The following is a 25,973-nucleotide window of genomic DNA, read 5'->3' on the forward strand; positions in this document are numbered from 1 at the left end:
CTGTCCCAGCTCTTCTCTGTGGCCCCCTCACCTGTTCCTCCGGGTCTCCTCCTCAGTGACGCCCCAGCGCAGGTCAATGGCATGAAGGCTGATGTGGTGAGGGGCCGCTCGGGCCTGCAACGCTGGCAGCACAGACCTCAGCAGCAGGTCCCGCTCCCCGTGCATGTCCCGGAAAGTGGAGGAAATGAAAAGCCTGATGCTGCGCCATCTGGGGGTAAGCAGAAGCTTGGGCTCACTCTAGCAATCAGCCCCACAACCCAATTCCACAGATGCGGCTGAGCACATCCTTCAGCACAAGCCAGTACAAGTAAGGTATGACAGATGCCAGGGGGAGGTCCAGCAGGCCTCCAGAGAATAACCTGCTTATAGCCTCTCCTGCAGAGCCCTGGAACTTAAACCCTACTTGCCATTTCTCACATATCCCTCTTTGTCAGCTAATTATTATGCACTTACTATTTGCCCATGCTGTGAGGTAAGCACCATCATTATTTCCATTTTACTAATAAAAAACTAAAGTTTTTAAGAAATTAAAAACAACTAGCCCAAGATTCAAGCTACTACTTGGCAAAGCTGTGATGAGAAAGCCAGAGCCTATTCTCCTAAGCCCTCTGCCTGAGCCCTGGCTGTATGTCCACGGTGCATGCTGCCTGCTGCCTGATGCCCACCTCACATCTGACCCCCTGCCCAGGTAGAGAAAGTAGTATGCTCACTATCTGACAACTTCCTCCATCAGGGAAATCCCTACCTGGGAAAGAGATGAGTTCTACTTAGTGAGTAGAACAAACAGCATCTCCACAGCCAGAACTGCAGCCACCAGAATTTCTGCAGGTTTTGACCACAGTGTCTCCCAATTCACAAAGGCATAGAAACATAGACTAACCCATGCTGGTAAATCAGAGCCAAGGGGCTTAGAGTGACCTCTTCCAGTGGCCGGAGAGACAGGTCCCCAGTCTTTCCTGGGGGTGGTGGAATCTTGAATATTTTGTCCATTTGGCCCACGTGCTCTAGAAGACAGGAGACTCCACGCTCTGCAATGAACCTGACATAAATATAACAAAATAAGTAAGAGTGAATACCAGAGTCAGAATCAGGCAGGTCTTCCAAGGGGGCAGGGGACAAAGATATAGAGAGGTAGGTCACCCAGTTAACTGGAGCCCCTTAAGAAGACAACCACAAGCAGTGAATGTAGACTTAAAATAAACAGGGGTGCAGAACTACAGGGATGAAGGAACAGAGAAGACACTCAGGTCTAGCATGGTCATCATGGGCTTTCTGTTGGGCCAGGGGTAGTTAGGCTGGCAAAGGTTAAGATTAAAGATTAAAGACTAAGGCCATCCCATTCAGAGCTTGATCAGCTTTGTATCAGCTGTGAAAGCTCTCTGGAGGAGGAATGGGCCTGAGGCTTCCTACTAGCAGCTGGGGGGCGATGGAGGCATACAAAGGAAAAGGTAGGTGAGAGAAAACAAGTAAATGAGAAGGCTAAGCATGGAGACAGAGTTAAAAGATTTTGTAAATTTGGCATCTATAAATAAATTTAGCATGAGATTTACTCTGGATCAAGAATGGAACTGAGGCGGCAAAGAATAGAAATGATGTGACCAACTCTTGCGTTGTTCCCTTAAAAGAGAACAGTGCAACCTCCCCTGTCCCCTTCTCCTCTTTCCTACTAGGTGTAATGCAAAAATGATGACTGGGGCTGGAGCAGCAGTCTTGAACCGTGAGATGAAAGCAGAGTATTTGAGGATGGTGGAACAATAAGATAGAAGGTGTCTGGGTCCCTGTAACATTCTGCTGCTGCTACATCTGGACAGTGGCAAAAGAGGAATAAACTTCTATCTTGCTTAAAAACAGAAGTAAGTGGAGTAGAAGCCACAGGCAATCTCGGAAAGATGTGCTAACAAAGCCCCCAACCCCTTGTGCGTCCATTCTGTACTCACTTCAGGATCCCGTCATTGCAGCCTGAGAGTGTCACGTCATTGGGATTTGAATCTGATAATCTGGCAAAGGAAGAAGCAACCATCAGAAACAGTGCCAGGAACACAGAGTCCCTGCGCTCTAGGATGGACACCCCACCTCTGCATGTTTAATTAGGGTCATGTGCTAGGTTGGGGCTGGGATGGACCCCTACAAAGGGGTATGGAGCTAGGCTAAAGACTTCAGAGAAGGTTCTAGTATTTGAAGTGCAATCAAGGTAGGAGGCAGAGATGGAAGGCACCTGGTGAGTGGGAATGCCCCAAGCTTCAGTGGGGGCAGAGAGGAAATATGGAAACCTATCTTTTGGCACTGGACAAGGAGTTTGAGCGTCCTTACATGTCACATATCCTACTTAGGGGAACACAAACAAAGAGGCACTTGGAATTCACATGCTGCCAGAAACGCTGTTTGGCCTCATTTATCAGTTTCTCATACATATCATTGCCGAAGAGGATGACCCTGTCCACCTGTAAGATGAAAAGGGAGGAGCTGAGAACAGGGAGCACAGGGACAGAAGAGATGCTAATAAGCTTAGGACATTAAGAGAAGAGATCTCTGGGGCTGAGGGGATTAGGAGAACTCTGAAGGGAATGGAAATTGCCTCTCATGAGAGCCCTTAGGATGGGGGAGCCACTACACCCTGACATGGAGGGGCAGGAAAGTGGGGGAGGGGCAGTGGTGTGCTGTAGCTGGCTCACTCAGGCTCACAAGAGCTAACTGTTACATTTTTAGGAATTTTGTGATCCAGTTGTTAAATACTGCCACTGCTAAACATTGAAGAGTATAAACTTGTAATTAAATAAATTATATTAGAAACAAAGGTAATAAATACTTGAAACTCATCATTTCCTAGTAATTTTACTACATTTTACCATTATCTAGATCTTATTTACATACTCGATCTACGTTGTAGAAATACCATATAATGGTGTGCTACTGAGCATCTCTTCTCACCTCTGTTCACTGATACCATGCTGGCAGCTTGAAATCAGACATGATTGGAGTAATTTACACCTTAGAAATTAGCAAATGCTATTAACCAAGATTCATTTTTTTCCAGAGCACTAGTTGTTAAACAATTACCAGCACACCACACGGCAGAGGGCTGCAGCCAGCAGGAAGTGGGTGTGGGTACTGCCCCTCATTTGAAAGATGACCTTTGAGAAATTACACACATCAGTTGTGGAGGGAAGGGTGAAGGCGGGGAGGGTTTCTCAGGGACTGGGGACTACTCACAGGGACCCTTTGGGCAGCCAGAGACAACAGGTACTTCCCAAAAGTGTGCAGGGACCATTCATCCTGTCCATCTGGCTCCTGAAGGAAAGAGTCTCATGTTCCTTATTTGCATGGGAGACAATCGGTAAGCAACAAACACCAAATACTGCTTGGGAATCTTCAGCACTGTATATATCCAAGCCTTTCCTGATTTTCCAGCCTGTGTCCAGGGCTGTGACCATTCATGCATTTCTGCATGGTGGGGGCAGGTGTCTGACCTGGACTTGAGCCTGGAGTATGCCGGCCGTCTTCAGGATACCTTCTTCTGCCTTAACTGTGATAGTCTTCACAGTGCCTCCTCCGCACAGTAAGAGATCCACCTGCTCCGCTCGTGCAATTACCATCCCAATCAGCAGCAGCACATAGTTTAGGTGGGGCTGATTGGACAAACATCAGGGTGAAATAAGGATCTCCTATTTTTTTAAGTAGGCTCCATGCGCAACATGGGGCTTGAACTCACCACCCTGAGATCGAAAGTCACTGACTGAGCTGGCCAAGCACCCTGGCTCCCCTATTTTGAAACCCACCCTTGCCCATCCAGCCCTGAAGGCCAAACGCCTCCATTAGTTGGGGGAAAAGGACAAAATCTCCAGTTAGGAAGGGACAGCTTCAGCAGCTTTCAGGAAGAGCTGGCCAGGGTGGAGAAGGGCCAGCAGTCCTGCCCAAATTCAACACTGGGATATAGGATGTAAAAATGAAACATACTTCGGTGACAGAAATTTAGAGAGAATTAAGCACCAGCCAAATGTGAAATATAAGTATTGTAATCCATGAACAGGCTAGAGACCACATTCTAGGAACTGTCCTTAGGAACCAAGGTCTGATACCAAGAAGCAAATGTTTGCCATTTATTTCAGTTCTGAGTGCTTCCTTGCGAGAACCATGTCTGGGAACAGGATAGTTCTCGGGATCCCCAGCATCCTACCAACCCCCCACCTTTTAATTTTTTTTACCCCTTCTGGGTTGCGCTTGGGACAGAACTGGTCTGCACCGCCATCTGTCAGATAGACCAAGATAGTGCGGCCCGGCAGCGGGGGCACGTTGTGTTTCACCGAGAGGTTCACAGCTGTCTCTAGGGCCTGACGATACCGAACCAGCATCTCACCATCATATTTCCACTGTCTGCAGGCAGAAAAGACACAGAAGGGCTCAGGGGCTTCTCTATTTGCCATTTCGAGATGTACGGGAAGATGAGAACTTGCCACCCCAGAATGAAGTGTTCACACCACTTCTGCGGCCTGCCTCCATTACCAGTAGAGAAGACTGGGACAGATGTTCCCTTGCCGCCATCCTATAGGACTCTTCTAACCCAGTCCTATGGCTGGAGAGGAGAAGTCATCTGCTGATCCACTCTCTGAAATCGTTTGCCACACTTCCCATATCAATCCATATTTACTTCATAAGGCAAGATTTAACTTACTTTTAAATTGTATTTTAAAGATTAACTCCTTATTCCAAAAACTGGAAATTATTTTTTTAATTAATTTTTTTTTCTTAACATTTATTTATCATTGAGAGCAAAGCATGAGCATGGGAGGGGCAGAGAGAGGAGGAGACACAGAATCTGAAGCAGGCTCCAGGCTCTGAGCTGTCAGCACAGAGCCCGACGTGGGGCTCAAACCCACAAACTGCGAGATCATGACCTGAGCTGAAGTCGGACACTCAACCAACTGAGCCAACCAGGCGCCCCGAAAACTGGCAATTAAAGGGGACAAAAAAAAGAACATTTGTCCCACGTTTCTAGTTGAATCTTTACTTCAGGGTAACTAAACAGCTTTAGTTGACAAGGCAAGTTCTTTTTAGAATTCCAGCTAATGAATACGGGAATGGAGAAAACTCCCATTCTAGAACTATTAATGAAACAATTGGTTCAGGAAGAGATCACCAATGGATGAACTATCAACTTCCAGTGAAGAGATCAGGCTATAACCATTTAAACACATGGGTCAATCTTAGTTAACATCACACTGAGTAGGACCACAGATCTTTGGCGACTCATGATCCTTTATCCTATGAGGAGGTTAAAAAAAAAAAAAAAAGTCTGCTGGTCTCACTCATAGCATACAAAGGATCTCCTATGAAATATTCTTGCAAGGAAAAAAAAAGTGAAATCTGAATCTGTACAAGCCTTTAGAGTTAATGCCCTCAGTACATGAAACAGAAACAAGTTAGAAGACACCATGAGGAAGTTGACAAATCCAGAATGTGGGACATTCTGCAGAGCCCTTGAACCCAGTGTCTGCAGCAAGTCAATGGTATGAAGACAAAGATTAAAAGAAATATGAGAGACTTAATAATCAAATATAATGTGTATGCCTTATTTGGATTCTGATTTGAATAAAATTGTAAAATCATACTTTTGAGATAATTGGGAAATTTGAATATGGACTAGATAATAAATGATAATACCAAGGAATTATTTTCAGTTCTATTAGGTATATTAATGACATTTTAGTTACATAAGACAATATCTGTTTTAATTTCTTTTTCTTAAGTACTTACTTAAGAATAAACAAATTTGGAGAAATTTTGAGAGAGAGCTAGCATGAGCAGGGGAGGGGCAGAGGGAGAGAGGAGAGAATCCCAAGCAGGCCCTGCACTCTCAGCACAGAGCCCAACTTGCGGCTCAAACTCACAAACTATGAGATCATGACCTGAGTCAAAATCAAGAAGCGTACACTCAATCAACTGAGCCACCCAGGAGCCCCAAAAATTCCTGCTTTAAAAGACACACATGAGCAGTGCCTGGGTGGCTCAGTTGCTTAAATGTCTGACTTTGGCTCAGGTCATGATCTCACAATTTTGTGGGTTTGAGCTCCACATCAGGCTGTCCTGACAGCTCACAGCCTGGTGCCTGGTTCAGATTCTGTCTCCCTCTCTCTCTGTCCCTCCCCTACTTGTGTTCTGTCTCTCTCTCTTTCTCTCAAATATAAATAAACGAAAAAAAATTTTTAAAGAGACACACATGAAATATGAAAGGATGAAATAAAATGTATCATATTATTCAGCATTTGTTCTTAAGAACATCTTCCCCCAAAAAAGAAGGGACCAAAAGAACTACAGTAAAATCTAGATAATCACTGAATATGGCTAATAGTTTTATGAGAGTCCATTATACTATTCTCATTATTTGTGTTTAAAATTTTTTCATAATAATGTTTTTAATCTAGAAAATTCAATAGTCTCTACCAGTATTATCCAACAGAATTAAATTACAATTAATGGAATGAAATGAAATAAAAATTACACATGTAATTAAAAATTTTTAGGGGCGCCTGCGTGGCGCAGTCGGTTAAGCGTCCGACTTCAGCCAGGTCACGATCTTGCGGTCCGTGAGTTCGAGCCCCACGTCAGGCTCTGGGCTGATGGCTCAGAGCCTGGAGCCTGTTTCCGATTCTGTGTCTCCCTCTCTCTCTGCCCCTCCCCCGTTCATGCTCTGTGTCTCTCTGTCCCAAAAATAAATAAAAACGTTGAAAAAAAAATTTTTTTTTAATTTTTAGTAGCCACATTAAAAAAGTAAAAATAGGAGAAATTAACTTAATATACATAATATGTTAAAATATTTTCACCTTAACACATAATTAACACAAAAGTTATGAAAGAGATATTTTACATCCTTTTTCACACTGTCCTCAAAATCCAGCACATCTCAGGCCCAATTAGCCACATGTGGCTAGTGGCCACTATATTGGCCAGCAAAGGCACGTTGTTTCGACTGGATGCCAAGCTTGATTCTTTTTTCTTTTTTTTAAACGTTTATTTATTTTTGAGACAGAGAAAGACAGAGCATGAATGGGGGAGGGTCAGAGAGAGAGGAAGACACAGAATCTGAATCAGGCTTCAGGCTCTGAGCTGTCAGCACAGAGCCCAATGCGGGGCTCGAACTCACGGACCACGAGATCATGACCTGAGCTGAAGTCAGATGCTTAACCAACTGAGCCACCCAGGTATCTCACAAGCTTGATTCTTAAATGGCCCTGTGTTCAGCCACTGATTCACTGATTCAGGAGATAATCAGGCCACTGAGTGGCCAGGAACCTCCTAGTAGGTTAGATGAGCCCTGAGTTTGTCTTGAATGAAAATGAATGAAGATTCTATTGAAGCATCTAAAGCATAGAGTGCTGGGACTTCATCAAACTTACAGAACAGGGTTTATGTCTGAGTTTGAGCCTGCTTGATGTTAACTATCTTTATATATATGTAAAGACTATATATCTATATATATAAAAATGAGAAAGTAAATGAGTCAGAAAATAAAGACAGAGAAAGAGAGAGAAACAAAAAGAACAAACAGATATCTTGGAGAAGAAAAAGAAACTGAACCAGAGTAGAAGCAGAGGACACTAGCATACACTAAGAGAAGGGAAATGTTACGTAGATTCACAGAACCCACAGAAACCAATAAGACAATCACATAATAAATAGGAGGCCCAGGGGTGCCTGGGTGGCTCAGTCAGTTGAGCATCCATCTTTGGCTCAGGTCATGATCACACAGTACCTGAGTTCAAGCCCCACATCAGGCTCTCTGCTGTCAGCATAGAGCCTGCTTGGGTTCCTCTCTTTCTCCCTCTGTCTCTGCCCCTCCCCCAACTCAAAAATAAAAATTAAACATTAAAAATAAAATAAAATAAAATAAATTGGAGGCCCAGGGGCGCCTGGGTGGCTCAGTCGGTTAAGAATCCGACTTCAGCTTGCGTCATGATCTCACAGTCTGTGAGTTCAAGTCCTGCGTCGGGCTCTGTGCTGACAGCTCAGAGCCTGGAGCCTGCTGCAGATTCTGTGTCTCCCTCTCTCTCTGCCCCTCCCCTGCTCATGCTCTGTCTCTCTCTGTCTCAAAAATAACTAAAAACATTTTTAAAAAATTTAAAAAATAAAATAAAATAAATTGGAGGCCCACAGTTTTGTTTTTCATGATCTCACCACAGGACAATGTTAAAGACAAGGTTTGCTATGCAAGAGACAATTGGAACCAGGCAAGTCTGAGCCACTGGGACAAGTATGTCTTACAGAATAAAATTTGGGGTTGTCAGATGACTCCGAAGCCCTGTAAGGGTGCCTCTTGTTGCCCACCCTTGCTCCCAGATAGCACATGCACATATGCACATTTGTGTACGTGCGTGCGCGCGCACACACACACACACACACACACACACACACACACACCTGGCCTTTTGTATTTTCAGCTTTTCCCGCTTAAGCTGCTCATATATCACAGGTATCATCATTGTTGTCCGAAGTTCCCGACGACTTGGGTTGCGAGGATACCTCCGATAGGTCCAATTCTTTTTCTTTCTCGCATTTCTAATCATTATCGAATGTACCAGTTTTGTGTTGGAAGGAAGTGGCAATGCTGTGTGAAGACAGGTAAGCATCTGAGTCAAGCAGCTTCTAGTCCCCCCTCTTGCCCTCCCACCAATACCGGTCCTGAGCCTGGACCCTTGGACTGGCAAGTGTCTGACCTCTGCCCACCCTACACTCTGAGACTAGAAAGCAAGAGGCTGACACATACGAAGGCTCCTGTTTCACCTACTCTCAGACATGAGAAACAAATGGGATTCAGAAGAAGACAGATAATAAATACCTTTATTTTTGAGCTGAGTCTCAAGGTTATTGATGGAATCATGGGCATTAAGGAATCTGAATGGAAACTGCCGACTGTGGATCACCGATTTCTGGAAAGCAAAGGAGGGGTCATCACATTGGGCTCTGTGCTGACAGCTCAGAGCCTGGAGTCTGCTTCAGATTGTGTGCCCTCCCCCCGCCCTGCCCCCACTCACGCTCTGTCTCGCTCTGTCTCTAAAAATAAATAAATGTGAAAACAAAACAAAACAAACAAACAAAAAAACAAACAAAGGAGGGGTCATGAGCAAAGTATCAGGGAGTATGGGGTGGGGAGGTAATCAGGGTCCTTAGGAGCCAGGAATCTGAGATAACTACTCTATTAGACTTGTGGGCAAGTGAGGAAGTATAAAATGGATTTTACAGAAGAGATACAGAGAAAGCTGGAGAAGAATAAAGAAAAAAGAAAGTTGTCAAGTGAGAAAATGAGAAGAGGTAAAGAAAAATGGAGAAGTAACAGAAGGAGCCTTGTTTCTTTTCTATCAGACGCCCTCTGAAGTCAGTTACATCACAAAAGTGCTTCTTTCTTCTTGGTAAATCAGTGATCCCAGAAAATAAAAAGGAAAAGTTTTTATACTTGAATCTCTGGGGGTTGTCTCCCTACATCTGTCTCCCCATGTACCTGTATATAGCTCATGTGGAATTAGCTTGGTGGCCATGACCTTCCCCAGCCACAAGGAAGATGTGGCAGCATCTCCACACCCACTAGTCCTCCTGAGCCTCACACATACCTCATGCTGGAGTTTCTGGAGCACAAGCTCATGGTGGCGGGCACTGATTCCAACCCGCAGCAGGTTGCACAGATTCCGAAGCATGGCCATGAAGGGTAGCTTCCCATTCTCTGTGGAGGGTCAGCACAGGGTGAGGAAAGCAAACAAAGGACGAGTAAGAGAGCTCACAGACCAGAGCAAGAAGTCATGTAGAAAATTCAGGATGGAGAGAGTGAGGTACTATAACATGTGATCTATCCTACTCAAAATGTTTTAGAGGTCTGGAAAGATAAAAACAGGATTGGCCTGAAGTGTGGAGCAAGATTTATACAATACTGTTTATGGAATGTCTGTTTGAATAAACAACGTCTATTATTACTTTGTCTGCTGGCTCCAGCCCTGAGATTGGACTTAACTGGCAAAACATATTCTTTAATCTAGAGTAATGATTTCCAAGGGTGCCTGGGTGACTCAGTCGGTTGAGCATCCATCTTCAGCTCAGGTCATGATCTCACAGTTCGTGAGTTCAACTCCGAGTGGGGCTCTGTGCTGACAGCTCAGATCCTGGAGCCTGTTTCAGACTCTGTGTCTCCCTCTCTCTCTCTGCTCCTCCCCTACTCGCACGCGCGTGCACGCGCTCTCTCAAAAATAAACAAACATTAAAAAAATAAATTTGTTAATGATTTCTAAACAGTATAGATGGTGAAATGTGAAATTTCCTAGTGTAAGTTTGTTTATTAATAAATACATATGCACTGCAATCAGTAGTTAATATTTCTAGGCACAATATACACCTAAGGTAAGGTTCACCTTCAATTATAGTGAATGTAAATTCATATTTCAAATAATCTTCCTGCTTATTTCTAAGTTCTCTGGCAAACTTCTTGTGAAATATGACTAAATAGTCATTGTTTTTCATTTAAATGCAGGTGAAAAAGATTTGCACTGAAGCAGAATTTTGCCCCATCCCTTTCTTATCATCTGTTTGTTTTGTAATACTAGTATCATCTTCAAGTCATAGTTTCTTAACAATAATCTTTTTAAGGCTTATGTATATTCTATTTTATTTTAGTTTTGATGTTTATTTTTGAGAGAGATAGAGTGCAAGTAGGGGAGGGATGGAGAAAGAGGGGGACAGAGGAACCGAAGCCAGCTCTGCAGTGACAGCAGTGAGCCCTCATATGGGGCCTGAATTCACATGAGATCATGACCTGAGCCAAAGTCAGATGACCAACTGACCGAGCCACCCACATGCCCCAAGGCTTATGTCAATTTTAGATGGTTAGTTTGGTTAAGGCTGAATAATAATTCTAAATCCACTTACAATTCAAGGATAAATACTGATAAGTCATTATGCAGAAACCAAAAAAGAGTGAGGGGATTTCATGGATGCACATTGTGAAACCCCTACTCTTCCTCAATAAACTTGAACTCTCATATGGGACATGTACCATAGAACACATGGACTGAGTGATGATAGGGGTTTGATCCATATGGTAAATAGTGGGAATATTCTTTCTTTTAGATAAGGGTAAACATAAGGAGGAGGTGTGATAGTTTTCCTGGGTACCCCCAGAGGTGTATTCAGACCACTTTAGAGACATGACCTGTCAGCCCCTGCTCCCACCCCAAGCTCTTCCAGCAGCTTTCATCAAGAGAGTGGTGGTGCCTTTTTTTAAGGTGAAGTAAGTCTCCTTTGAATTATAGGGAGAAGCTTTGAGCCTTCTCGAAGTCCTGGTGTTCTCAAGTTCATAATTCTCGTTCACAAACTGTATAGAACAATTAGGTTGATATATACCATGTAAACTATGTGTGACAACTGGTAAACTATTACATCCTTCATCAACTCATAAAGTGTTCTCAACTATTGCTGTGTATGAAAGGCTTTCTAGATCACTTAGATAAAAAATTAAGTCAAATATCATATTTATGACACTAGAAAATAAACTGAACATTTATCCTTTACACTGAGAAATTCACCGATTGCATTCCAAAAAACTGTTAGTGAGTTATTAATGAGCCCTGTGTTCTCCAAAGAGGGGTCTATGTAATTACATTTAATCTTATATTTTATTCTTATTCTTATAATTATTTACATTTTTTGTATTTTATTTATTTATACTTTCAGATCTGTATTTACATAATTATATTTTATGTATTTCCTAAAGTACATAATTTATTCGTACATATATCAGACTGTTTTAATTATATATACATATATTCTGGTATATTCCAAAACTTTTTGTGTAATATAAGATCAAAAAACTCTGGGGGCGCCTGGGTGGCGCAGTCGGTTAAGCGTCCGACTTCAGCCAGGTCACGATCTCGCGGTCCGGGAGTTCGAGCCCCGCGTCAGGCTCTGGGCTGATGGCTCAGAGCCTGGAGCCTGTTTCGGATTCTGTGTCTCCCTCTCTCTCTGCCCCTCCCCCGTTCATGCTCTGTCTCTCTCTGTCCCAAAAATAAATAAAACGTTGAAAAAAAAAAAAATTTTTAAAAAAACTCTGGAGACCACCAGATTAGACTATGGGCATTAGTCTCAGCCTAGATAAATGACAGTTTTAATTTTCAGGGGCAGAGGGAGGAAGTGGAGATGACACATACCAGAATCATCTACACATCCTAGATGCCATCCTTCAGGACAGACTTCATCCTATTCCACTCAAAGTATCAAATGTTGGGGAAGAGGCTATCAGGCATGTGTGTATGCATGTGTGTATTCAATTCCCATGTGATTCTGATGGCTACACCACCACAGTGAGAGCAGGGACAGATAAACAGCTAAGCAATTTGGGCTGCCGTGAGTATAATCTGTACTTGGCAGTTCACTGAGAAACAGGTAAAAACAAAGGGGGCTTCTGAAGCTCCAAAATATGAAGTCTCCAAAACTCAAGCAGTCAAAAGATCTACAGCAAGATATTTTTCAACAGATAGAAGCTGACTTGAAATTTTCAAAGATGAAAGAGGAAGTAAAAAAAGACAAAATCGCATAGAAAGAGCCTTCTATAGTTAAAAATAGGCTAAAAGAGACAAACAGAAGACTGAAAGTAACTTGGGCCTCCCAATTTAAAATGTTTTTTTTTTTATCAGTATGGGCAAATGACCTAAATAGTCCATGTCCTAAATATGGGTTTCTGTGGAGATTCCAATATGCCGTGTGCCAGTCCTATCTTGTTTGGATGGCTTACCCAGTATGATGCAAGTGAAATCAGAGAGAAGGTACCACTTTTGTCATGTGTCGGTAGAGGCTGGTGCATCACCTAGCCACATCTGGAAGAATGATCTCCCTTATGATGCCAATGCTACTAAAAGCAGGTACCCCTGGTCCACTTTGGTGCAGTCAGTGGCAAACCTCATAAATCCGATCACTTTCAGTGATGAAACCACCAGGCAAGAGAATAACTGTACCATGCCATGGAAATTAAGTCAGGGTCCAAAATGTAGAGGTATGCATGGGGAAGAGAGGAAGGGCATATAGGGTCAAAGTTACTCTACCAATGAGTTCCTCCCAGACAGAAGCTTTGTTTCCCCTCAAGCTCAGCTCCCGCTCCCAGGTCTCCGGCCGAGGGAGCTTCATCCGCTTCCCAGCTCTGCTAGAATCCCATGGCCCAGGGAGGCGACTTCGAGAAAACTTTTGTAGGGTGGATGGGTATCTGCAACAGAGGAAGAAAAGCTTATCATTTCCAGGCCAGCTGAAAATAACTCAGAAAAGAAAATGTCAGTCAGTCAAAGTCACATTTACAGGCCATATCTGCCTAAACTAATGTTGCTGGAGTCAGAACTACAGGCGCTGGGACCATGGATGTTGAAAAAGCCATGGCGTTACCCAGGTGGAAGGTATGCTCAGGGTGTGTCTTCTCACCTGTAGCCCAGCAGAGCTTGGACATGCTGAGCAGGCTCCTGGATATGCAGTCGCCGTACTAACTTCTTCAGGGTGAATCTCGGCTGAATTTTCTTTGGCACTGCATTGTAGGTCTCCTCAAACTGTGGAAATATCCCTCAAGTCACACAGGGGTCATTTAATCTATGACCATAGTCACTTGCTTCAGAAATCAGAACCTCAGACCTCCTATAGCTATGAGGTCATTTCTTTCCCCAAAGTAGATCTAGGTAAAGAGTAGGAATGGGGGCAAAAATCTCCAGCAACAAGAGTTTCTGCGGAGAACACATGATAGTAGCTCTTTGGGGTCACTGTGTTTCATTTACACAAGATTGAGCTATCAGTAGTTACCGTGACATAATTGGCTTGTGAAAAACAAGATTGGGATAAAATGAACAGAGAACATCTTATTCTTAGGAGGGAAAGGAAAAAAGCAGCTCTTATTTAAATCACTGAGACTTGCAGGAGGAGGTAAATGGAGGTATCAGCACAATGCAAGCTGTGAGGAATGAATAAACTGAAAGAAGTGGCTTCCAGAATCATCTATGGTAGAAGAGCCAAGTTTGGGATGTATTAGGATAAAGAGAAAAAATCAGTTGACCAAGTGAAATGTATTCTCTTATAACACTATCATACATTTTCCTAACAATCAATTTTAATGATGATTGGTGACAGCCAACACTTATTCAGTGCCACGTACTGTTAGTATGTATGTATGTATGTATGTATGTATGTATGTATGTATGTATTTAGAGAGGGAGAAACTGCAAGCCAGGGAGAAGGTCATAGGGAAAAAGAATCCCAAGCAGGCTCCACACTCAGCACAAAGCGTGATGCGGGACTCGATCTCAAGACCCTGGGATCACAATCTGAGCAGAAATCAAGAGTTGGATGCTCAACCAACTGAGCCACCCAGGTATCCCAGAAATACTTCAAATTCAGTAACTGATTTAATCTTCACAAAACCCCAATGAAGCACCCAGTGAGGTGCTATTACTATCCCCATTTTATATCTGAGAAAACTGAGGGAATAGAGGGTAAGTCATTTGGCTAACGTCACATAGCCCACAAGTGGTGGTGGTGGTGGGATTGAAACCCAGGACTAAGTCCTGATTCTGTGATCTTAACCACTAAGTGCAGTGCCTTATTTGTCATTAACGCAAAAAGGTTTTGTTTGGTTTGTTTTTCAAACATCCCATGAAAGGTAGATGTTTCACACATTTTAAAGTCACTTATCCCGCTGGACATGCCACCTGTCAGTAAATACCAAGGGGGGCAAACTGAAAAATAAAAGGAGCCTTTCCCTGTGCTCTCAAAATCTGACCCTATTATCATGACCGAGAAGTGACCAGGTAGGAAATTGATATGTGCCTACCACACCATTAGTATTTCTAAACCAAATGGAATTCCATTTCAAAATATTAGTTGAGAAAAAGTTGAACATGCACATATAGAACCCCGGAACAAGGCACTCACCTTCTTCTGTTCATCTTTAAGAGGATTAAGGTACCTTGGCAAACGTTGTGTCTCAGAAAATGGGCACCCCGTCTTCTGCAGGGACAGAAAAGCAATTTCATTTTATTATTTATTATTTATTTTTTTAATGTTTATTTGAGAGAGAGAGAGAGAGAGAGAGAGTACGCGTGCGTGCACAAGTTGGAGAGGGGCAAAGAGAGAAGGACAGAGAAAATCCCAAGCAGGCTCCATGCTTAGTGCAGATCCTGACACGGGGCTCAATCTCACTACTGTGCACAATCATGACCTAAGCCGATATCAAGAGTCAGATGCTTAACTGACTGAGCCACCCAGGGGCCCCAATTTTTATTTATTTTTTTAATTTGAGAGAAAGAGAGTGAGTCGGGGAGGGAGGAAGAGGGAGAGAGAGAATCTCAAGTAGGCTCCACACTCAGCGTGGAGCCCAATGTGGGGCCTGATCCCATGACCCTACGATCATGACTTGAGCCGAAACCAAGTCAGATGCTCAACTGACTGAACCACCAGGTGCCCCAGAAGAAGCAATTTCAAAAAGGGAAATGGAGCTTGTCCCTAGAGAGGTTCATTCCAATAGTTCCAAAAACCCCTCTACCAAAAAGAAAGCCACTCAGGAAAGAGGTAAGCCCTGCCCTCTCTGCCCCTGAGCTCTGCTCGGCTCCTCTGCCTTTCTCTGACTCCTTTTATTTCTGGTAGTAGGGACATCCCAGATGCTCAGTGTGGGACCTCGCAGAGTCAGCATGTTCCTTTGACCCCCCCACCCCCGCCACCTTCCAGAAAAAAGGGGCCTGGCTGTGAATGACCAGGTTGACCAGGGACTGACTGGAGGGAGGGGGCGCCGGTGGGGGCGTCTCTTGGCCCGGTGCTTCCAAGGGTTGTACTTAGCCAGCTGGTACTCATCAAACTGGGCAAATTTGTCAGTCATAGCTGCACGCAGGCAGGCAGGCAGGGGCACCAGCTTGTCCTCCTCTCCTTTAGCCAGGTCCTATCAGAGAGGGAGGAGAGGCCATCAGAAGTGAGACACAAACCAACCCTCTAAAACAGGGCAAGACCACTTCATGGGGTTAAGTGAGAGCACATAATACGAAGGTGGTCCCAAGCCCCAGCTCTAAAGTGACAACTTCTATGATACTAGGCCAGTCATAAACACGAAGTCCAGAATGAGACCAATTTTTCTCAAACTGCGGTCCAGCCCTTCTCAATCATCTTCCCCCTGTTGGGCAACCCAACCCAGTCCAGGGAGAAGCTGTCCTGCCTGGGCTGTAGGGTTGAAGACAGCTAAAGGAAGGTAAAATGGCTGAGAATTTTCTATAGGGATGCAATGAGCAAAGGAGAAGGAACCAGTAAGAGCCAAAGCTCAGGAAACTGAATGCCATACCTGGTAGAACTCAGCTACCTGGATCCAATCAGAAGGCAGCTGGACAATGGCACAGAAATATCGTCGCAGGTGAGGGCGGCAGACGGGCAAGAAGGCAGCAATGGCTAACATTTTGTTGGCCACATCCCGGATGTTCAGCTGCTGCCTAGTGTACAGACATGCCTAGGGCACAGGGTGGGGAAGGCAGGCATCTTGGCCTCTTGTCCCACAACGTCATGCCCAAAACTAACTTGTGACCCTAATCTGCCTTCATAAAACCTTTCCTGAGCCCTTTACATGGTCCAAGCCTCTGGGCTTGGCATTCTACATCTCCATAATCTAGACCTTACCCACCTTTGCAGCATGGCTTCTTTGGAGTCTACTGATCACCTCCCAAGTCAACCAGGCACTTAAAAGGCTTCCCACCATCAAGTTCTATGGAAATTTTACCCAGGGTTGAAACTGCTGATTAAACCTGATGTCTTCCAAAGCCTCGTAGAAAAACACATTTTCCCCCTCTCCTCTGCTTCTGAAGCATTCACTACCTATTACTCCATTTGCATTTATATAATACTTGGTAGTGTTCGGCTTCCCTAACAATATCATAAGCTCCTTAAGAGCCAGATTCAAGTTTAATTACATCTGTTAGAATGACCCTCAAGGCATAGCACTGTGTACTTAGCCTGTGTACTTACTAAACAAATGAACCCTAGTATACTCTTTCCCAAACTCATCCTCCCCTGCTCCTCAGAGAACCCCAGGGACTAGCCCGCAGACTCACCCAAAGATCATCTTCCCTTCCCAAGTGAACTTCCTCCTTTCCACCCCTGGTACCAAGCTGGCCACCGACCCATCACACACCATGGCCACAGTTCCCACCTCCCCGCTTCCCGCTCCCATCTTCTCCCTCACAGCACAGTACCTTGAGGATGAACTCAGGCTCCAAGGGGGCAAGTTCACTACAGATTTCGAAGAGGGACACCGAGGTAGGGTCATGTGCATCTTTTATGTTTACATTTGATGCCAGCGTGGAGCACAGCAAGCTCATGAGAACCATCTGAGAATCAGGAAAGAGAGGGGAGAAAGGAAAAAAGAGGGAATGAGCACCCACACAGGCTAACTTAGGAAATCTAGAACAGAGAGAAACAACTCCACATTCAGGAAGATGTTTGTCCAACTGAGAGGTTTGAAAAGGGGATTAGGGAGTGAGAAATAAGAGCTGAGCAATGCCCCCTCTCTTTCCCCTTCCATCTGTGGAGGGGATCTGGCTCGGCCTTTGGTCACCACCCCTCCCATGCCACCCCACACCTTCCCCTCCACCACCATCAACTTCTCCCCAGCTCTGGAACTGTTACCTTCTTTTCCTTAATGGCCTGGTCAGTGGGCTCAGAACAAGATCCAGAGTCCCCAGCAGTGAGCTTCAGGACCGGCTCCTCCACTTTCTCCTCCTCTCCCAAGCTTAGATTATAAAAAGGCATTTGAACCTCTGCCTGTTCCTTCTCTTCTGGCATTTTCTCTTCTGAAGAGGAACAATGATCCTGGGGATAGTGGCACTTGTTAATCACAGCATGCACCCACAGTCCCTCAAAGACTGATCTGAAGGCAGCTCCCAGGGACAGGAAGATTCTACATCTATCTTCTATCATCTAAACTCCTCCCCCTCTCCCTTTACTCCCCAGCACGGATCTGTCTTGGCTGAGGTAGTGACCCCTCACTGTTACACACACCATCTTTCCTGACTCAAGCTTCTGATGCTTTGGGATCTCCCCCTGCTTTCTTCTCCTTGTTGATGCCACAGCTTAGGAGCCTGGGGCCCTTCACAACATACCTCCTAGGATACTATTAAGGTATTTTGCATTCAGAAGAAAAAGGGCCAAGTCCCAGATCAATCCCCCAGCAACCTTGAGCTGCTTGACCTCGGAGCCTCAGCTTTTTCATTCCCTACCACCACCTACCTGATGACGCCATTAGATTAAATGGGATAATATATGTACGGCTCTTTGCAAATTGCAAAGCCTCAAATAAATGTAAGATGGCAACAGTAATCCTGAAAATGACTCTATGAAGTAGATTTTCATTGACCGTATTTTTTAAATAAATTAAGTAATTAATTTTTTTGAGAGAGTGCGTGCAAATGGGGGAGAAGGACAGAGGGAGAGAGTGAGAGAATCCCAAGCAGGCTCCATGCTCAGTGTGGATCTTCAGGTGGGGCTCTATCCCACGACCCCGATCTCACAACCCAAGCCAAAATCAAGTGTTGGACGCTCAACTGACTGAGCCACCCAGGAACCCCTCATTGAACGCATTTTAAAGAGGAAGAAATTAAAGCTTCAAAAAGTTAAATCTTGGCCAAAGTTGTATGGCTTGTAATTGGCAGAGATAGTATAGCCTTTGCCTCAGTCTGAATCCCAAGTCCAAACAGAAGGAATATGTGTTTATCTACTGATTCTGCCCTGTATGTTAAATGTGCTTGTATAGACGTGTACAAGTGGATGTACCTTTACACATATACATACAGGAAAGTGGACCCCGGTATAGCAGATGTGCCTCATGCCTGATGTAAAATCTCAAAAGCACTTAATTGACTGTTCCTACAATATCACTACCTCTCCTCCTGAGCAGAGGCTTTCTCAGGACTGAGCCTGTTTTGGCTCTGTTGTCTAGAATATCTGAACCAGATATGCAATAAAACTAATGATGCTGAATAACACAGCCCAAGGGTAAAGGTCACCTCAGGAAGAGGCTCTGAGGGCAGAAGGTACACAGGCACAGAGCAGCACAGAGGGAAACTGGCATCAAAATCTAGGGACTACAGCATCCAACAGACATGGGTGGATTCAACATGAGTGCCTGGAGCTATTACCAAAGCTGTTTCAGGAGATCTCTCTGTGGCAGAGATGGATTTAAAGGCCCCGGGACAGGTCAGATGGCCTAGCCCCTCAGAGAGGCACTGGGCCCTCCAGGTTGGAGGCTCAGAGGGCAGGCAGTTGCTGATGTTCAGGCTACGATCAGCTTTCACCAAATCAGCTCTCTGGAGACAGTGGAGCAAGGGGCTGGCATACACAGTACTTTTTAGAATGGGGAGTGTGGCCAGGCACTGATTCTCCAAGGAGAGGACGTCTGGGTGGGGAGACACATGCCCATGTGGTTTCTCCATGGTCTTCAGGTCAGGAAGTGTGGCCAGGCACCGGTTTTCTAAGGAGAGGATGTCTGGGTGGGCAGACACATGCCCATGTGGTTTCTCCATGGTCTTCAGGTCAGGAAGTGTGGCCAGGCACCGGTTTTCTAAGGAGAGGATGTCTGGGTGGGCAGACACATGCCCATGTGGTTTCTCCATGGGCTGCAGGTCAGGGAGTGTGGCCAGGCACCGGTTCTCCAAGGACAGAATGTCCAGGTGGGTAGACACATGTCGATGGAGTTTCTCCATAGCTGGAGCCCAACCAGTATATGCCTAGAAGGAAAGAAAGACAGGTGATGAGCTCCTAGCTGCACTGGAGTGCATCTGCACCGGGAGTATGTCTTTTCTTTTTTTTTTTTTTTTTAATTTTTTTTTTCAACGTTTTTTATTTATTTTTGGGACAGAGAGAGACAGAGCATGAACGGGGGAGGGGCAGAGAGAGAGGGAGACACAGAATCGGAAACAGGCTCCAGGCTCCGAGCCATCAGCCCAGAGCCTGACACGGGGCTCGAACTCACAGACCGTGAGATCGTGACCTGGCTGAAGTCGGACGCTTAACTGACTGCGCCACCCAGGCGCCCCATGCACCGGAAGTATGTCTTTTCAATAGTCCTCCTGGTAATGCCAGTGATGTATAGGCAGAGAACAACCAAGGACTGGGTTCATTCTAAGGATGCATTCAGAGAATATTATACAGAGAGAATACAAGGAGTACTCTGAGTGAGAAGAGTAGGGAAAAGGTAAGGCAGTAGCTTAAGAGCAGGTAAGTTTAAAAAAAAAAATGTCTGGAGATGAAAAGGACATGTCTTCTCATGAAAGAGCCCCTTACAGCTTGAGTGTGATCCCAGCTAAATATAGGGATCACACTCATAATCTGGACTCTAGATTCTTAGCTCTAGAGGAACAAACGTTTTGATCAAGATGTCTATATTCACCAACCTCAACTTCCTTGCCTCCTACTCACTGTTCAACCAACTAAATGGGATCCTGTGGCCCCATTCCTCCAAAGCTATGCTATTGGTTAACCAATGGAATCCTTGTTACTACAAGAACAGACACATCTTGGCCCTTATCTTACTTCAGCTCTCAAGCAGAATATGACCCTGTTGCTTACTCTGTCATTAAAACTCTCCTTTCCTCTGGCTGCCTTGGTGCTACTGTCCTGGTTGTCTTCTTACATCTCTGATCTCCTCCTTATGAAGATCCTTTCTCTGCCATCCCCTGAATGGTGAAGCTCCTTAGAATTCTATTCTAATCCTTCTATATATTTTCCGAGGGTAGTCTCACCTACTCTGGCTCCATATAACATTTTCATGCTGGCAACTCATAAATTCATTCCTTGATCTAGATCTCATCTGAGTTTCATATCCATTTATCCATTTGCCTGCTGGACATCTCTATTTGGATGACTCAAAGGTACCCAAAACTCCAGACCCCAAATGTATCACCTTTCTCCCACTCATCCCCATATCCAATCCCTCTCCTTTTCCCCCCCTCTGCTTACAGGGGTATGGAGTGAAATAGACTTGAGTTTGAATCCTGATGGAACCCTGAATCTACTTGGGCTAGTTACTTAAACTCTCCGTGCCTCAGTCTCCTCATCTACAAAAACTGAGCTAAATGCCTACCTCACAGAGTTATTATGGCAATAAATAAAAAATATTAAGCATTTAGAGCAGTGCCTGGTAATTAGTAAGTGTTCAATAAATGGAAGCTTTTATTATTTGTTATTATCATCATCCAGTAAGCTACTAAATCCTATTGATTCTACTCCCTCAGTGTCTGTCAAATCTATCTAATTCTCTCCATTCTACCCACCACCTTTGCTGAAACCCTCCTAGCTACATGGCACACAATATGTAGATCTGTCTAAAGGAGCTCCTCAGTACATACCCCAGCCATTATTTACTACGTCACCTTGTTTATTTTACCATGAATAAAAAGTGATTTTGTTTGCTTACATGTCTACTTGTACACTGTTTCTCCTTACTAAAATAAAACTCCCTGAGGGTCAAGGAGCTCCTCTTTCTTGTTCACATCTGCATAGCCAGCATCGTACACATAACCTGGCTTCTGATGCTCTCCCAGCCTCATCTCTTACTGCTACTCACATCTAAGCTGCAACCATACAAACTCTTTTAAGCTTATGAATTGCCCAGGTATCTCTTGACCTTGGATCTTTACACAGGCAGACGCCTAAAACACTCTTCCTTGTGCCAAGACCACTCCCTTCCCCAGCCCCTCCTTTACCAGTCCAAATTCTACTTTCCTGTCACTCTGCAGGCCTCAATCTAATAGTTCGTCTAAGGAACCTTTGCTGACAGCCAGCGCCGTCTGATGTCGATAGCTCTATGTTCTCACAACAGCAAACTTTCTCTATCATAGATACATCCTTATATTGTAATTGCCTGTTTGTCTTCCCCCCTACTAGACTATAAGTTCCTGAGGACAGAGACCCCTTTAGCCTTGTTCACCATTGTTTCTACAATGCCTAGTCAGTGGGATTCAGAGGCTTTTGAGAATCTAGTGAAAGCTATGTAGATTTTTCACAGAAAAACATGAGTATATTCTATTTTGCACTTAACTGTCAGGGAGCCCATTCATGGATCTCCTAGAATCCCCATTAACAGCAATTTTAAAACCTCTGCCTGAGAAAATGCTTGAATTTATACCATTACGCGTGTATTTGCTTACTTATTTGGACAAGTGCTTATCTCCTATTTACATTTAAGTACTTTAGGAATAAGTATGCTGTTAAGTGTATCACTTAGATCTTAATATACAAGAGCTTAGGGACAGGAATGCAGAATACTTCCAAGACTTGAAGGGATTGTCAAACCAGAACTAGAAAAGACAGTGATATCTCACCAGATACCAGTGTGAGCAAATCATATCAAGAATGTCGGCCTCTGTGCCCTGCACACTTCCGTCATGTCTTTGCATTATATAAGCCCCTAGGGAAAGGAGTGGGGGAATCTCGGAACTGACTCAAGATTGAAAACAAACAAACAAAAAACTTACAATAAAAAGTAAGTTAAAAGAAAAATAGAGTTAAATATTTTTTGCACCCTGGAGTTTGTGACAGGAATTCAGCTGGACTACCAATGAAAAGTAAAATCCCATCTCTAGCTCCGTTCTCCAGAGATCACCACGGCTAACAGTTTGCACGGTTTCAGACACTTTTCTATGCATATACAAATACATGTTTCTCCATCCCCCCCACCCGCCCCTTTTCTTCTTCCTGTCCACAAACAGGAGCATTTTCCACACTTAGTGTGTCTTGGAGACCTTGCCATGTTAACACATGAATACCCACTTTTAAGTTGGCTGCCAGTCTCTCCTGTTCCAGCACACCTCCTTATTAGAGGCAGTGCTCGCACCACCTACGGTTCACTAGCGGCAGCTACTCTCCCTTCCGAGGAGCACTCGGGGCGGAGTGAAGACTCATCTCACCTGGTCTCTTCCCCGGGCCTTCCATCCCCTGCCCCTCCCTCCTCCTCATGGTCCCAGCCGGCTCTCCCACTTCCCTTTCACACCCACAACCCCTCCCCGAATTCCGGGAGGGCGCGGCGGGCAGACTCCCCCCGCGTCGGCGCAGGCCCTCCGCGCTCCCGGGCGCTTCGTAAGTGGCGGCGCTGGGCCCTTCCCGCCGGCTTCCGGCGGCCGAGCCCAGCCCGGGGTCCCAGGGCCCGGGCCGGCTTCTACCTGCGCCTGGACCGCCCCCGGAGCCAGTGGGGCCGGAGACCCTGGCTGTCGGACGCGGGGCCTCTCGGTTCTTGGCGGCCGGAAGCGGGAGCTGGGCTCTTGGCTCCACTGCTGGGAGGAGTGGAAGCCGGAGGAGGAGCTGGCGGGGAGCGGGGAGGGAAAGCGTCCTGGCGGGGTGTGGCCGCCCTGGCGCAGGCCTGCGAGCCCAGCGCCGCTGGGAAGTGAGGTGCCCGTAGGGGATCTGAACACGTGAAGGACCCTGCAGCCTTCTCTGGGACCCGAGTTTACCAACCCCAACCCCACCCCCATTTCCTGGTTCATTTTCTCCTGACCAAATCCCAGTTTCGCTAAATTTCCTCTCCTTTCTCCTGTTACATCTTCAAACTCCGTTTCCTGGGAAGGATTTTGGCATGTTCTCTGCCTATCTGGACTCCTTTTCTCTTGGTATCAAAGAGAGTTGGACTCAATTCATCGTAAAGTTACTTGGTGAAAATGGAAATAAAAGGTGAGGGAAAGTCTAAAGGCAATGAATGACCTGTAACCAGATATAGATATGGAATAATTAAGGCAGAGTGAACTGATAGCGTGCCAATGTCCATCTGAGAGAGATCCGTGGATTACAAAGAATCTATTTGGAACCATCCTGAAAGGCTAAGCAGAACTCTTCCCAGAAGGTGGAGCCAGGGGGAGGAAAGAGACAGTGACCTCTAGGATGCTAATTATAGGGCCATTTCATAAAGAGCAGAGCCAAACAGATAATAACAGAAGAAATATGTTTACATTGGGTAAGACAGATTATCTGTCTTCTGGAAGATATCCCCTTCTTTAGGGAGGTACCCTTCATTCTCAGACAAACACCTGAGCTTCAGCTCAGATTTGGGTGCCCCCAAATCCTATCTTCTCAATTTATTGAGCCAGATTCGTTTCTTTCCTTAGATGCTTCCCTTACTACCTACCCTAGCAGTCCCAACACTCCCTTCTTATAACAAATGTTTCTATGCCCCCTTTATAACTCTGAACTACAATTTATAAATAATGTATTATACCTACATAAACAATTTTAAAATTTATAAAATGTCTAAAGAGATATAAAAGGGTAAAAGGAAGATGATTTTTTATATAACACTATGTGTTTATGTATGTAAATGTTTGGGAGGGCCCTGCTTGGCTCAGTCCGTTAGGCATCTGACTCTTGATTTTGGCTCAGGTCATAATCTCGTGGTTCATGAGACAGAGCCCTGTGGCAGGCTCTGCACTGTCAGCAAGGAGCCTACTTGGGATTCTCTCTCCCTCTTTCTCTGTCCCACCCCTGCTCATGTGCACACATTCTCTCTCTTTCTCTCTCTTTTTCTCTCTCAATAAATAAATAAACTTAAAAAACATGTTTGGGCACAATATTCAAGAAGACACAATATAGTCCTCAGATGCATGCAGCTCTATATAGAATCACCTTGAATGTAACAGCCACAACTCTAGCATGATATGGGAATGTTATGATGGTGATTCAAATACCATGAATAAAGGTGCTGATGTGGCATGATTTTCCAAAATGACAAATAATCTCTGGCAAATTTTTGAACAAAACAAGGCGTGATCATCCCATGATATTTATAGCAGTGGCACTCCCGGAAAGTTCAGGATATATTAAACCAAATATGAAATGCCTGTATTTATATTTAAAATAAATTCAGGTCCTAATTTCAATGGCTTTTCAACTACACAAATGACTGGCAAGTCATTCAAAGTTGTCAGTGACGCAGGCATGTTCCTCATTATGTGGGAGGGCCCTGCACAGTTGCTGAATGTCTACCAATCTTGGCTAGATGTTAATCCTACTCATTAAATGTCTATGGATAACTCTAATGATTATGAGAGCAAAAAAAGCTTCCATGAATTCCTGAACCCACCCCCTAGGCACGTTACTGCCCATTGGAGGTCTGCCTATAGGGGAAGGGGAGGAGTTTGGTGAAAGAACACAGATCTAGGGAACCCCCGAGAAAGAGGCTCTGCAAGGAGACAGGAGTGGTGGCATATCTAGAAGATGGAAGGAAGAAGAGTCTACCCAAGACTTCCTTCTGAAGGCCTAAATCTACAAGACCTCTTCCCCTTGGAATAAGGGAGGTACTGTAGGTAATTGTCCCAACCTCAAGGTGTCCTCCTCTGTAGCTCTCTGTAGGAAATGTCTGCCTGCCCTACCGGTGAAAGAACAGCACATGCAAGCCCTTCCAGCTTAGTCCAATGAGCACTGAAGCCTCAGATCTGAGGACACTAGGGATGCAGGAAGAATAGCAACTGGGGACTACCACTTCCTAATTTACTACAAAGATCTAGAGTTTACTTTCTGATTAGTTGCAGCAGCAAAGGAATTCAAGGCCAGCAAAGCCTAAACACTGGAACCACTGGAGATCTTTTAAAAATTCCCAATCCCAGGCCACACCCTAGACTAATTAAATCACAGTCTCCAGAGTAGGACCCGGGCATCAGTAGTTTTTGAAGCTCCCTCAATGATACTAATGTGCAGACAAGTTTGGGAACCTCTGCCCCAGGGTCTTGCTAATTTAACAGTGGGCTGTGGACCACCAGCAGCAGCAGCACCTTGTTAGAAATGCAAACTCTTGGCCTACATCCCTGATCTGTGAATCACAAACTATAATTTAACAAGATTCCCAGATTATTCCCACTCACACTGAACTTTGAGAAGCACTAATCTTAATAAGAGGAGTGCACCCTTAATAGCATTTCCAAATGCTGGGGACCAAGCCTAGCGACTGGTGTTTTAACAGGTTC

The 25,973-nt window shown here is 44.8% G+C and overlaps 1 protein-coding gene across 2 annotated transcripts in view; it reads right to left on the reverse strand.

Moving 5' to 3' along the window:
- TEP1 (telomerase associated protein 1) overlaps positions 1-23,331 on the reverse strand; it is a 40,347-nt gene extending 17,016 nt beyond the window's left edge. Inside the window, exons 1-19 of one of the 2 annotated variants that reach the window (XM_047863508.1) lie at positions 23,187-23,331; positions 19,167-19,754; positions 17,659-17,841; positions 17,226-17,360; positions 16,325-16,486; positions 15,770-15,931; positions 14,932-15,006; positions 13,438-13,559; positions 13,071-13,228; positions 9,600-9,709; positions 8,831-8,921; positions 8,413-8,599; positions 4,203-4,371; positions 3,468-3,626; positions 3,211-3,288; positions 2,311-2,441; positions 1,938-1,997; positions 881-1,039; positions 32-208 (exon numbers count right to left, since the gene is read on the reverse strand). In XM_047863508.1, coding sequence (XP_047719464.1) covers positions 32-208; positions 881-1,039; positions 1,938-1,997; positions 2,311-2,441; positions 3,211-3,288; positions 3,468-3,626; positions 4,203-4,371; positions 8,413-8,599; positions 8,831-8,921; positions 9,600-9,709; positions 13,071-13,228; positions 13,438-13,559; positions 14,932-15,006; positions 15,770-15,931; positions 16,325-16,486; positions 17,226-17,360; positions 17,659-17,841; positions 19,167-19,730 — 2,882 coding nt within the window. In that variant the 5' untranslated portion in view covers positions 19,731-19,754; positions 23,187-23,331. Of the gene's footprint in view, positions 1-31; positions 209-880; positions 1,040-1,937; positions 1,998-2,310; positions 2,442-3,210; positions 3,289-3,467; positions 3,627-4,202; positions 4,372-8,412; positions 8,600-8,830; positions 8,922-9,599; positions 9,710-13,070; positions 13,229-13,437; positions 13,560-14,931; positions 15,007-15,769; positions 15,932-16,324; positions 16,487-17,225; positions 17,361-17,658; positions 17,842-19,166; positions 19,755-23,186 lie in introns of those variants that run through there. The other variant, XM_047863509.1, reaches the window with a different exon arrangement.
- Between the last annotated feature and the right edge of the window lie 2,642 nt (positions 23,332-25,973).

Source organism: Prionailurus viverrinus, chromosome B3, assembly GCF_022837055.1.
Source record: "Prionailurus viverrinus isolate Anna chromosome B3, UM_Priviv_1.0, whole genome shotgun sequence".
NCBI classification, from domain to species: Eukaryota; Metazoa; Chordata; class Mammalia; order Carnivora; family Felidae; genus Prionailurus; species Prionailurus viverrinus.